Below are 13896 nucleotides of genomic sequence, written 5' to 3' on the forward strand. Positions count from 1 at the left end.
TCCGCTTTCGTTTTCGTGACTCTTTACAATCAATGCTCATGTATACTATTTAGAAAATGTTAATCAAACAATATTCCTCACTATGCCATACTGAAATACCGACATGCACACATAATGCATAATGTACGCATCTACAAGTTTTCCATTTGGCATAACAGCTAAGTGTGTGTATGTATATGTATATATGGGATGCATATATATATGTGTGTGTGTGCGTGTGCGTGTCCAGTGCGAGACACGTGAGAGAGTGTCATCGTCCTCAGTGTGGAAGCGACTATACATACTCTATATGCTCTGTTTGCTTGGACCGGAAAGTGTTAATATGTATGTCCGTTGTGAAACGCCTATTCCTCCCCGGAGGGGCTATACACATAAAGGAACCGGTACCACCAATCGATCAGCCAATCCCCACCACCACCACCACGCACAGTAGGTCCCCATCTCCATATTACCTACATATATACGCACTCGTTATCAGGTTGCTTCTTATGGGATCGAGGGGCTTAATCATAGTCGAGCACTCTCGACTGTTATCTAATTATTTACAGTTCCTACATATATACCTGTTATTATATATATCGGCCCATAAAAGTATGCTAAAAACCCACTTACACCAAGTAACTCACAATACACTACAGACAGTCGTTTTAATAGTCGCTGTTAGATCATTTTCTTAAAATATATATGTACATATACACGTAAAAACTCCTATGAATAGCTTAGGAAACTAAATTTCCTTATATGTATGTACATGTAATCGATTTTTTGTGGAGCCAAGCCATATAGCTCCAGTTGTCCGAGGAATTTGATTCCTAATTGACGGATCTATGATGCGATCCTCAATAGTTCCCTCCAGTGGAAATGATTCCTTAAGGTGGAGGCGTGATTTCAACTTCACTCATTACTTAGATCAGTGTGGCGTTGCCAGACTTACCATTTTTAAGTTCAAACGTGATTTAGCGTTGCCACCACGTTATACAATTTGAACAAATAGCACTGCTATTTCAAAATTTGATTTCTTTATATGGAATTATCATAAACTTAGTTAAGGATGTCAAATAAATAGATGATGCTTTTCCTTTCATTATGAAAACTATAACTTTAAAAAACTATGTTGTATGCTAGTGATGTGTAAAGGATGATTGCAATCAATGAATTTATAGTTTAACACACCGATTTTTAAATGTTCTATTTTAATACTTATCCATCCCATTTGAGTTCAATATCCTGACCAAATAATGCCTTCTAAAAAATATTTGGAGATGTGATCTTGAAATAAGAGTGTTGGATATTTTTTTGATGACACCAAAATACGTATACCTACTTAGTAAGAATCGAAACTATTGTACATAAATAATACATACATACATACATATACTCATGAAAAATTTACCAGCTGTCCCGATCTCCCAATAACATGTGCTAGACGTGTGTGTGCGTGTCAATATGTGTGGTTTTAATTACAATTTAAGAGCTGTATGTTCAGTTACAGATGTACATACATACATATGTAAATGCAATAACTGCCTGAAATTGTGTGCGTGACAAACCTACTCGTATATACTACACATATGTAGATACTATACATAAGTATTCGATATATTATGTGAGTTCCCGTTTACAAACACTGTGGCTACCCATTTTAGAGTTTAGTTGCATTTGATTTGGCTCGGGGCTTTCCCCCATTTGTTAGTTCATTGTTAATACGGAACCTCTTGCTGTGCAAATCTGGTGCGTCGATTCTTTCGTAGAATTATATTTTGTATGTACTTGTAACATCTGGAAACTGTGGGGACTTGACATACGAGCGATAAACGAGAGATGAACGCCGCGTTTCTCGTTCCCTTAGATCATCTACTCGTAAGATATGCAGATCCGAAATTCGCCTTAGGGACTCGCATTCTCAAAATACATGTTACATAAGACCAAGACTCGCAAAATTCGCATCTGAAAGAATATGTTTAAAAAGAAAAAAGAAAGAAGATCTGTGCGTTTTCTTTCTTTTTCTCAGGGTTTATTAAATTTGTTCATTTCGTTTTTGGTTTTGTTTCACTTACATTCACTATCTAGCCTTTTGTTTCTTTATTTTTCAATTGCATTTTTGGTGTCTAGAGAGCAATTGATTATTTTTTCGAGTAGGCAATGCGTTTTTATTTAGCTAGATGCCAAGAAAAAGGTTCCATCATCCGAATCTGTTTTCGTTTTCGTTTTCTTTGTGTTTTTGTGTTTTCATTTAACGATTTTGTTTTCATTTCCTTAACGTTTTCTGTTTCTATTCGTTTGGATTGTGGACACAAAAATATTAAGCTTCTGCATTTAACTTTGTTTGTTTCAAAAGTATTTATCGGATATTTGTTATTAATTTTTGTAATTTTAAAGCCGGCGGAACCAATCCGAGAGACTGAAGTGTAATTGACAATTGCAATAAAGTATCAAGTACTTATATGTAATGTTAAACTAACCTACAGCCACCAACTCCCTAACACAGACACGAACACACACACATACTCGTACACACAATCCCACATCTTTCTGACAGAAAAAGTACCCATAAATGAAAGCAAACAAACAACAAAACAACCAAAAGAAAAACATCAACAGCAAATAACCCAAATGAGCTCTACAAAAAAAAAAGAGAAAAAAATACACTATTAATATACAAATACATATTTACATATTAAGTTCAGAAAGAAAAGCAGATATGCTAGGAAACTAACTGAAAGAAAAAAGTGTGAGGAAAGAGGAATAATAAGGGAGGATAAACTAACTAATTAACCAAAAGTCAACGCAATGCGCCGTGCATGAGACGCGTGGGCAGCACCACAATGGGTTTTCTATAACGCTCTCGCTAGGGAGAGAGCGTAGAAAAGTTGGGCCAGACCCGGACCCTGGACCCTCGTGATTACGCACCGCTCATGCGTGCCCGCGTGTATCTGTATAATACATGTGTATACCATTTGAGCAGCAACCAAGAAGCTAACACGTAGACGTAGTAATGCATAGTGATAAGAAATCTCTGTAGTTAGGTGGAATTTTCCACGCCAATACAAAAAAAAAAAAAAAAAAAAAAAACTAAAAAAAAATGAGAGAAGAACATTTGAAAAACGAGATGAGTATTATTAGCTGAGTGTATAGAAAAGAGGGTAGAAGAATATAGATCAAGAGATCCAAATCAAATAATAGTAAGGCATGCGACTGCGACTGCCATACCTCTAATCTGATCTGATCTATTCTGATCTGATCTGATGCGATCAGATCCCATCTGGGAATCGGTCTGTTCCAAGGCATTAATGATCAGTTCCGACCGCTTTGCGAATACTTAGCCCAAACGTAGTCAAATAGAAGTAATGTATAAATCGTTTTATAGCACTGTTAAGCCTAAACATATGCAAGTAATTACCATATATGTATGTATGTAGATACATTAATATGCGATCAAAAACTAAACAAAAACTATTGTAAAAGTTAAACAACAAATAACGTTGAATAAACACACACAAAAAATTAATTAAATTTAAAAAATTGATAGTAAGCTTTTTGACGCAAATGTTACACTCACATTAGGAAAATTAACAAAAAGAATTTCAAAACAAAAAAACAAGAATCCCTAGAGCTACAACTACAACTTTTAAAAAGCATATATGGACAACGTACAATCTCAAAATGAACACAAAAAGAAATGAAAAGCAAAAGAAATATACAATAATAAATATATGTTAGCAATACTCAAATCGTTGTGTAGTTTGTAGACACTGATTGACGTTGATTGACACGCGATCATCTCACCGCTGATCGATATACTACATGCATAAGTCAATCAGCAACATTTTAGGAAAAACAATTGTTGAAAGAATATTGAAAAAAAAAAAAAAACAAACAACAAAATTAATAATAATGTTAATAATTATAATAAATTAGCACGAAATGTGTGCACGGAACTCTTTGCATTTTGCATAGAAGAGCGACACAAGATCTAACAAGTATAAGATGTCGAAGATGATGATGAAGAGGAAGAAGAAGCATAAATAGGGCCTACCGAACATGCATACACATGTGTACATACAATACATACTTATAACATATACATACAAATTTTTTGGAAGAAAAAAGTGCCTCAATCACAGTTACAGCAACAGCTACTGCCATACCAAAATTTACAACAAAAAACAAAAGCAACAAAATACAAATACAAACAAACAAACAAACAATCACATAACCAACAACAACAACAGCTACTATATACATATGCATACATACAAATATGTTTGTATGCATACAAAGAACAGTTGTTTGCCCCCCTCACACAACAACAAAAAAACAACAACAACAACAAGAAAACGCTGGCAATTAGACGCCAATAAGAACAAAAACAACAATAACTACTACTACTACTACTACTACCACTTCTACTACTACTACTACAAATAATGATACTTAATTTGAACGAATTGGATCTTAACTGATCTTAGTCCACATCGGCAACAACAACAACAACATCTACTACTACTACTACTACTACAAAACAAGTCATCAACAACAACAACAACAACTACTACAACAAGTACATGTACTTGTGGTACCCTCCACATTGTGTCTTTTATGTACTCTCTACTATTATCTTCTACTACTACTATCTACTACTTCTTCTACTATAATCTGCAACACAAAAACAACTAGCCCAGCTAACTCTTCATACGCTGAATTGAAACGTACGTAAAAATTCAAATTTTTTGGTTTCCTTTTCTTTTTCCCTTTTTTTTTTGTGTAAATACCCTAATGAAGCAGTGTAGCAAAAGAAAAGAAACAAAACACAATAACGAGCACGTGGAAATTGAAACAAAACAATAAAAACCAATTAAGTTAATAAATCCAAATTACCACTTTTAGCCGCAACTATATTTCGAGCATCGTTCGCAGACACCACCCCCCGCCCCCCTCCCCCCACACTCGGGCATTGTCCCTGATAATTCCAAACCTGCGCACACGTAGCATTTACTATTTGGAATCGGCACCTGCCCACCAGCACCCGAACCCATAACCCCAGCCCCCTTTCACTCGCTTTTGAGCCGCCAGCTGAGCAAGGACGTTCATGAAACGTCATGCTGCGCTCCAAATATTCATCGTCGTTAAGATGAAGTCATTACCACCACCATCAGTACTCGAACGCGCGTTCCAATGCCAACAACATGCTTTCCTTCGTACTTACTTACCTACATACTACATACAAGTATATCTATCTATCTAATATATGTATGTACAATAACAAAATTATTGTATACAGGCAACTATAGTATGAACAACCACATCGAAAATAGAAATAAATAATACTTATTAAGAAACGACTGCCCCCCTTAGTCCATCGTCGAATTTTCAAAAGATACTCACAGTTACCCGCTTGAGTCGCAAGAATCAGCAACATGTTGAGCTCAATGAAGAAAAAAAGAAAAATGCATTGAAAAGAAAGCTGCCTCGGCTGCATGTTGCCAAGTATAAGTCAGAAAATAAAGAAGCTCATTCGGCAACATTTTGCAAAGCCTAGGAAGAAATGAGTATGTGTTGGAGCTTAGGAACATGTTGCATACGCAATGAGCTTGGTGGCAGGGGATCGTAATAAGAATAGTGGCTCTATTACTCTCTCCCTCTCTCTCTATATATATATATATATACCTCTGCAACATACTCTTTTCTATCCCACCCGCTCTTTGATGCGAGAGCTTCGTTTCGATAATTAGACCAATACTGCATGATTGTTTCTTCCAACGCACAAGAACGACGATGTGTTTATGAGTGTAGAAATGAATACATATGAGTGTCTGCTTGTATGTGAATTCGAATAGTGCTGTAATGAATGTTCCTGACTGTGTGACTGATTGTAAGCGCGTTAGAGCGTGCGTGTGTGTGCTTGTGTGTGTGTATGTGTGAATGAGTGTGTGTAAGCGATTGTGGTTACTCTTAAACAGTTGTTGTTTAAGTTTGTTTGTTTTTGCTTGTTCGTTTGTTCCTTATTTTTTGTGTTATACTTTCTGTTGTTCAGTTTGTGAATACTAACATGAGTCTGCCTCTTTTGCCTGAAGCTCATATCCTTCGTCCTTTTTTGTTCTGCTGCAAGCACGCCATCAATTATCATAAATCATAAGCTATCCGTACATATGTTATTGTATGTATGTAGATGTAGAGACGAGTCCTTTTGTTAAGATGGCCTCGCTGCTGGGTAAGTAACCATAAATGTTGTGCTGTTCCCAGTTTTGATTCTAACAACCCCATCAACCAAATCATCTCCCAACCACTGTCCCCAAAGCTGTCTAGCAGTCTGGGACTTTTTTATTTTATTTTCTTTTTTTCCTATGAGCAGCACATGTCTGAGTAACTGAAACCGATAATAGATCGTAAGAGGCAGTTAATACATATGTACATATATACGCCAGCCGGTCAGTTTTAAGCACACGCTGTCCGCTTGTCTGTTGGCATTTGGTGACCCCCAGTGGGCTGAGAATCTTGCTGCCGCCGCTTCATTTTATTATAATTAGCCTAACTTACTGCTATGGCTCATCTATTGCATCCAATATTGTGCCTACCTCATTTATTATTATTAAACGCTATCTAACTATTTAAATGATATGTGTATATACGTGTATGTGTTTGCCTTTCAGTTACTTTCCTTTAGTCTCTTCCGAGATATGTGCCCACATATAAAGTCTAGCATATACATAATCATATATATATTTATTATATATAGATTTTTTTTGGTCCGTTAGTGTCCCTCCGCTTGAAACGCATGCTGCCATTGTTGCCAAAACACCCCTCCCACCCCAAAAGAAAACAAAAGGCAATGGTGAGGGCCAGCCTTGGGACCAAGGCCCGTTGTTAGCTCCTTTGCTTGCAAAGTAACCAGCTTGAAAGCATTTAATTCTATGATTTATGTTATGATTTGCTTATGTTCCAATATTCACACTTATTAAATATGGGTATCGATTGATTGATTAATTGATTGACCGCTTGATTTAATTGAATTTAAATTTGGATTTGAATTGAATTTGAATACCGTACGTTTTTGGTTCTGTTTTTGAATTTGAATTCAATTTAGTATGTTGTAATGTGTGTTAATGTTGTTACCAATTTTTATGCTTATTATTTGTTTTACGTTCCCATTTTTTTGTTCGTTTGTTGTCTAATTTCGTTTGTTTCAGTTGCGCGTGATTCGTGCATTCCGCTCGACACTGGAAGACCTTAACGAACGCCGCTCGATGCACAGCTTGCATAGCCTCCGCAGTCCACGGACGGGCATGCCGGCCGGCAGTGGCTATCCGCTGTACAATCTGAATCTGCTGAATCCAAATTATAGCAGCAAGCTCCAGCAACAGCAGCAGTCGCAGCAACAGTCGCACCATCAGCAGCCGCATCAGCCGCATCAGCCGCAGCAGACGCATGCGCATCCAAATGCAACGCTGCCGTCTGACATTTCCTATATTGACGAAGATCCGCAACAGCAGCGCACACCGCACAACAACGGACGCACGCCCCCGCCCCCCACCACCTTCTCCGATGTTGCGTATAACATGCAAAAAAAATTACAAGACCAGCATAAGAACGGACAGAACGAAACACGAATTTAGGATGGTCCCCAATTATATCAAATGCACTTAAAGACAATGCCTAATACTTGGGCCCCCCATCTTGACAACTAACCTAACATACATACATACATACACGTATGCATACATTGATACACCCACATAACTAACGGAACTAACAGACAGACCATGTACGGACCATGACATTGCGCGCTCTTAAGAGCGATCTTAAGAGAGCAACTCTGTACATTTATTTTAACGACGTCGACGCAATCAACTGATTTTATTGGCATCCCTCTCCAAAAGGGGGGCCTCTTGACCTGCGCATTGTCTCCAATGCTGCAGCTGTGCATACAAATATTACCTCTACCCCCAAAACCTCCCACATACCCATTGCTACACACACACACACAGAAACAGACACTTAAACAGAAACATATACACAAATACATGCACACAAACGCATACGCAAATTGATAACAAGAAAGAAAAACCAAACAAAAAAAAATAAGAAAATGATTGAAATGAAGAAGAGAAACGAAAACGAAGAGAGCTTTCTCCGAGTGTGTGCCGCATCCCCGATAATTATTGTAATTTAATATAATAATTAACACTTAGCAAATGTTATTTAAACGCATGATTTTTTATATATTTTTTGATTTATTTGTACATTTAATATTAATACTGTGCTACTCGTATTATGAACTACCTGTACGACAAGCGTTGCATCTTTATTTGCCTACTTAGTACAACTACGTTGGGTGCGTGTGAATTTTCAATGATGATCATGTAATTGATTATTGATTATGTTAATGATGATGATGATGTTATGGTGATGGTGATAATGATGTTAATGATCGTGCGTGCGTTTGTGCGTGTATGAATGTTGAAGCAATTAGCAATGAGCCACAAATTAGTAGGGGATCTTTGAGATCACCAATTGCTGAGATCACAAGATCGTTAAATCGATCACACGCGAGAGAGCGGTAAGAGGGCAAGAGCGTGGTACAACACCTGTACCTGAATCATAGGACGACATTCTCACAACCACACACGCGCACACAAGCCGTACTGTCTACACAGACTTCACAGACTACAGCAACAATCTACTTACTACTCTAAAGAGATCAACATACAAAGCTACATAAACATACATACGTGCATACATACATACACACACAGAAATGCATAAATATGTATGTAGGTGTATGTATGTATGTACATCAGGCCCGCCTGGGCCGAGCTAAATGATAACACAAAGGAGGCGAACTGAAAGTTTTGTTTGTCTCGTCTCTTGTTGTGAGTTCGTTTTTTATAGGGTTAGGACTAAAAAAAAAAAAGTTAAAAAAAAACAAAAACGAAATAATATCAAATTATATATTACGCAATATATTACATAATTCGACCCTTTAACTCCCCCAAAACAAACACATCTACATAACACAATAAAAAAACACACACACATACTTATACACAGACGTCGAGCGGCTGTTAAAAAAAAAAAACAAATCGTGTATTACTCGCCCGAAGGCGCCGCCAGTCTCTAAAAAGAAAATATATTTATTTATTTAAAAAGAAAAAAAACACTACTATTCTCTGTAAAACCCCCTGTTCTCTCCTGTTTTCCATTTCATTTTCGTTGTTATTGTGTTTTATAATTTCCATTACTGTCTTTCGTATATGTACATAAATATTGCATATGTTTTTTTTTTATAAATTCAGCTTTTATCTTAAGTGCGTACCGTGCCTTTTCTATTTATATATCTATCTGTATAATGCATCTAGTAAGTAGAGTTGGTCGGTTCACTTGTGTGTGGCTACGTCTAGAATCGATGTATGTATGTATGTATATCCCTGCATACATCATCAACCACGACACCAACAAAAACAACAACAACAACAGCAGCAGCAAAACAACAAGAACAACACATACTATGTATATGTGGATTTCCTTTCGAGACTCGACAACAACAGCAAGAAGAACAAACCACAAGTGTCTGTTTAAATACATACACACCTACATCCCTTGCATAGTATACTCGTAAACCTCCTATCACAAATCACTTATCACATACATACATACATACATATGTACTTACATACCTAATATTGAATCTACAAATAAAACTGAGCCCATGACTCCATATTTGATGTATTATTATTATTACTATATTTAAAAAACGAAAAATATTAAATACAAAAACTACCTACCATACATCTAGCCTGGCTCCCCAACCATCTACAAACACCTGGTAACCAATAAATTTAATAACCAACCAATATTAAATGCCCTTATCCGAACGAAATTATAATGAAATACCCCAGCCCAGCCAATGCCAACCAATCCCCACTAACCATACCCAATGAAACCCCATGTATGTAAGCCCTAGAATCCCGATCCAAATATATCCGTACCCTCCTCCACACCGTAGTCTTACGCTATTTCTATTCTATTGTACTTTATTCGTAATTTACTCGAAAGAAATCTTTGATTGAAATCTATGTAGCAACTTTTTATCGCAGCAACACTCAACTGAATTCAACCTGTAATTTCTCTTCCCACTTATTGTTTTCCATTTTACTTTTCTTTCTCTCTCCAATTTTAAAGGTAATAGGCGGCGAATTGCAAGAACGCTTGATTCCGGTCCCCTATAGCAAGAGCAACACTGATCAAGCTGTAAGCCTTCCTCTATTTTGTTCAAACCTATGTACACACAAAGCCAAAACAACTACAACTAAGCCAATTAAAACTCCAAAAGCAACGAACAACACACAATACGATTTTAACTCACAACCAAACTAAAAACAAAAACATAACAAACAAAACAAAAAATGAAAAACAAAAACATCATTTTGCAAATGGAGTTGTTAATATTAAGCTAATTACGATTAACGACTGTCAACGCAAATCTTGTTTTTTGTTCGTTCGTTGGTGCGTTCAATTGTTCGTTTGTTTTGGTTTCGATTACAATTTCGATTAACCAACTTTTTGATTTTGTGTTGCCTACCCCTCGTGGTTATCTTTTTTTTTTTGTTGTTGCGCTCAGTTTGGAAACTAGTTTTGAATTCGTTTATTGCTTTACACTAATCGCCGATACATTTGGCTGCGCCGTGATTCCAGAAATCAGGAATGCGCTGCTCAAGGTCCCGGAACACTGCCACAGAACGTTTGCACGTAGAACTGTGTTTTTCCAATATATTTTTTAATGCTTTGCATGCAATTTAGTTCTTCGATGGTGTGTACTACTATCACAAGTAATGCAATTAAATCTAAGAGCTAACGGTCCTTCGACTCAAACATCAGTACGATTATAGAGGCGAGTAAATAGTGTGGGTAGATTAAGGGCGTTGGGTATCAATGAATCATTCCGATCTACATACATACTACTTATTACGAAATGGTCGAGATGAGCATGAAGATATATAGTATGTATAATGAACTGACAATCCATTGGAACAAAGAAAATCTCAATGGGGAGAAACCCGTTGAAAGATATAGAGGCCTTATGTATAGTTCACCCGGTCGGTGTGAGCGACACAACTATAGAATATAATAGAAATGGAATTGAACAGTACCTAGAACACAATATATCTTTAAGGGCAAAGCTTTAATGTTTCGCCTTTCATTGAGATTCACTTTGTTCCGATAGATATCTAGGAACAATGGAAGCCTTCGGATCCGTATATTAAATGATGTACGGAGCCAATATACAAAATTCATACGCATTTGCTCTCTAAGAGTACCTATTATTCATCATTCCACATTTAATCTTTATTTTTGTTTTTTCCCCTTTTGCTTTCATTTTTTGGAAATGTATGTGTACCCACAATAGGCTTTTTCTAAAACTAAGTTTAGTATACGTAGCTTATTATTGCAAACATCCTGTAGTTAATAATATTGTAGTAAATCTCGTTTAAGATGAAAACATTCAAATTTATTAATATTTGTATTTCTTTTTTTTTTTTTTTTGCTTTCATTTCTTTGCAATTTATGATGATTTCGATTTCCATTTTCGCTTTCCTTCGACTCTCGAACTTTGCACGTGGACATATTAAACAACGAACCTGAATATACATATATAACCATGTTATTGTTGTTAATGTGAATGGCATTTGGTTTATTGTTTAAAAAATAATAATATTTGTTTAATTGCTTGCGCCTCGCTTCCTCCGTTCCTATGCCGACGCCTTGACGCCCGTTTTCCCCGCCTATGCCTCGCGCTGGAATCGTGCGACGAACTAAAACACTTACTTGTCCTAAATCGTTGAATTAATGCATATGTATGTGTGTGTCCGTGTCCGTCCGAATAAATTGCGCCTGCTTGCCAATAACGTCGTTGTGTGACGGCTCCCCTTTCTCCTCTCACTCACTCTCTCTCTCTCTCGTTACCTTGTTTGTTTGTTATCATGTGCATCCGTATTCGCATCCGAAACTGTAACCGTAACCGTTAACTATTTTGCATCCCATTTAACAATAATTAACATATTCTGTAAACTGTAACCGTAACTGTCACTCTGTTAACGTGTTTGTGTATTGTTTTTGTTTGCGTTTGTTTTTTGTGTATGTAAACAACATTTGTGTTTTTGTTTATGATTTTTGGAACTTTTTATCGCAACAAAAAAAAAAACTGTACTTCCTTAAACTGTTGTTTCTGTCTCTCTCTTGTCACTGTTCTCGGTGTTGTTCTTCTCTTTCTACTCGACTTGCGCTTAGATTCGCGTGGTAAACGCCTTCCGGCAAGGCCTCGACGCCCGTTACGGTGAGCACACCAACACTTCGCTGGCTGAGGTGCTGCGCAAGCAGACTTCGCTGAGCAAACGCCTTTCGGAGACATCTTCCATTGAGTATGCCGATAATATACCCGATGAGCTGACTATACCAGAAATCGATGTCGAACGGTTATCATCCCACAGTCACACCGAAACTGCTGTCTAAAAGCCAACCAACCACAAATACCAAAACCAAGCCACAGCCACCCACATCAACTCACAAACACACACACCTACACGTACTCCCATACATGCATACACATGATCCGTATCAAACAAAAAACAAGAATGAAAGAAACAAACAAACATTAAATGCGTACCATATATGAATACTTAATATTAATAACTACATAATACATACAAACAAACATACAAACTACATACCTACTGAAGGGAAAAACTGCAACAACATGCATCCAAAATTTGAACCACACGCACATCAACAGCTACAGCAACAACTTCAACAAATACGAAAACAACAACAACTAGAACAACAGGCGTTCACACACATGCGCAAATTACCAATCCAAAAAGATCGATGGGGCTAAAATAAAATCTCCAAAGGAAATAGTTAAAGTTCTCAGAACTGCCAACCCAACGTTAAGAGCTAAAAATAAAATGGCGACGAAATGGCGTCTAATACGAAAAACCACGAAGGCGGCGGCAAAGCCACCAGCCCCAACCCCCACAACTAAATTTGGGTCTAGCTTGTGGTAATATATGATGATAATGGTGAATGAAGATCATGATGATGATGATGATGATGATGGTGGTTAAAGTTAATGTTTTTTTTTGTTTTTGGATTGGCCGCCATTCTTCCGCGCATTGCCCGAACACACATGCATATTGAACACCTGAGTGTGTGTGTGTGTGAGAGTGTGTGTGCGTGCGTGTGTGTGCTCTCCTCATCGCCAATGCAACAATCTGCATGCGGCTTGCTAAATAAGATTTAAAATAAAAGTAAATTAAAAACAAACAAACTAAAAAAATAAAAACCCAACAAAGCAACCGCTCGGAGTCCTCCAGGTACGCATGGTGGTGGTAATGATAATGGTGAAAAAATATAAAAGAAAAAACAAAAACTTCCGCTCCCATCTAAGGGAGCTTGTGAGGTAGTGGGCATAGTTACATACATAGACATATGCAATGCAATACATACAAAGAAAAATCTATACTGTAAGCAAAAAAAACAACTATCGTAAATTCGAGTGGCCTAAAGATACTGAAAGTTGATTCAACAAAATACAAATAAATACATACAATACAAAAATACATACATGATGTAAAATGCCTCTACTCCCCCACACATCTACACACGAACACAAGCGACGCAAGTCAAGTCGCGTATACTCAAGCCATTAATTATTATTATTATTATTACATACATATAATGAATAAATGAGTCAATAACGATGTATTGTTGTTTTTATTGTTTCATAATGGTCGGGTGGAGCGGAAAGATGATGGGTGGGGAGGAGTACTATGTATTTACAGCACGGATGGATAGACATATGTACATATGTATATCAGGTTGCAAAATGCCATCGCCACAAAA

The 13896-nt window shown here is 37.0% G+C and overlaps 1 protein-coding gene across 15 annotated transcripts in view; it reads left to right on the forward strand.

Moving 5' to 3' along the window:
• Positions 1-13754, forward strand: part of LOC115627862 (plasma membrane calcium-transporting ATPase 1) — a 35464-nt gene extending 21710 nt beyond the window's left edge. For 5 of the 15 annotated variants that reach the window (XM_030523726.1, XM_030523727.1, XM_030523725.1 and 2 more), the window contains one exon: positions 7188-8285. In XM_030523726.1, coding sequence (XP_030379586.1) covers positions 7188-7613 — 426 coding nt within the window. In that variant the 3' untranslated portion in view covers positions 7614-8285. Of the gene's footprint in view, positions 1-2379; positions 2990-7187; positions 8286-10179; positions 10249-10618; positions 10646-12285 lie in introns of those variants that run through there. The other 10 variants (XM_030523732.1, XM_030523733.1, XM_030523736.1 and 7 more) reach the window with 7 other exon arrangements.
• The last annotated feature ends 142 nt before the right edge of the window (positions 13755-13896 follow it).

This window comes from Scaptodrosophila lebanonensis, unplaced genomic scaffold, assembly GCF_003285725.1.
Source record: "Scaptodrosophila lebanonensis strain 11010-0011.00,11010-0021.00 unplaced genomic scaffold, SlebRS2 tig00000098-arrow-pilon, whole genome shotgun sequence".
NCBI classification, from domain to species: domain Eukaryota; kingdom Metazoa; phylum Arthropoda; class Insecta; order Diptera; family Drosophilidae; genus Scaptodrosophila; species Scaptodrosophila lebanonensis.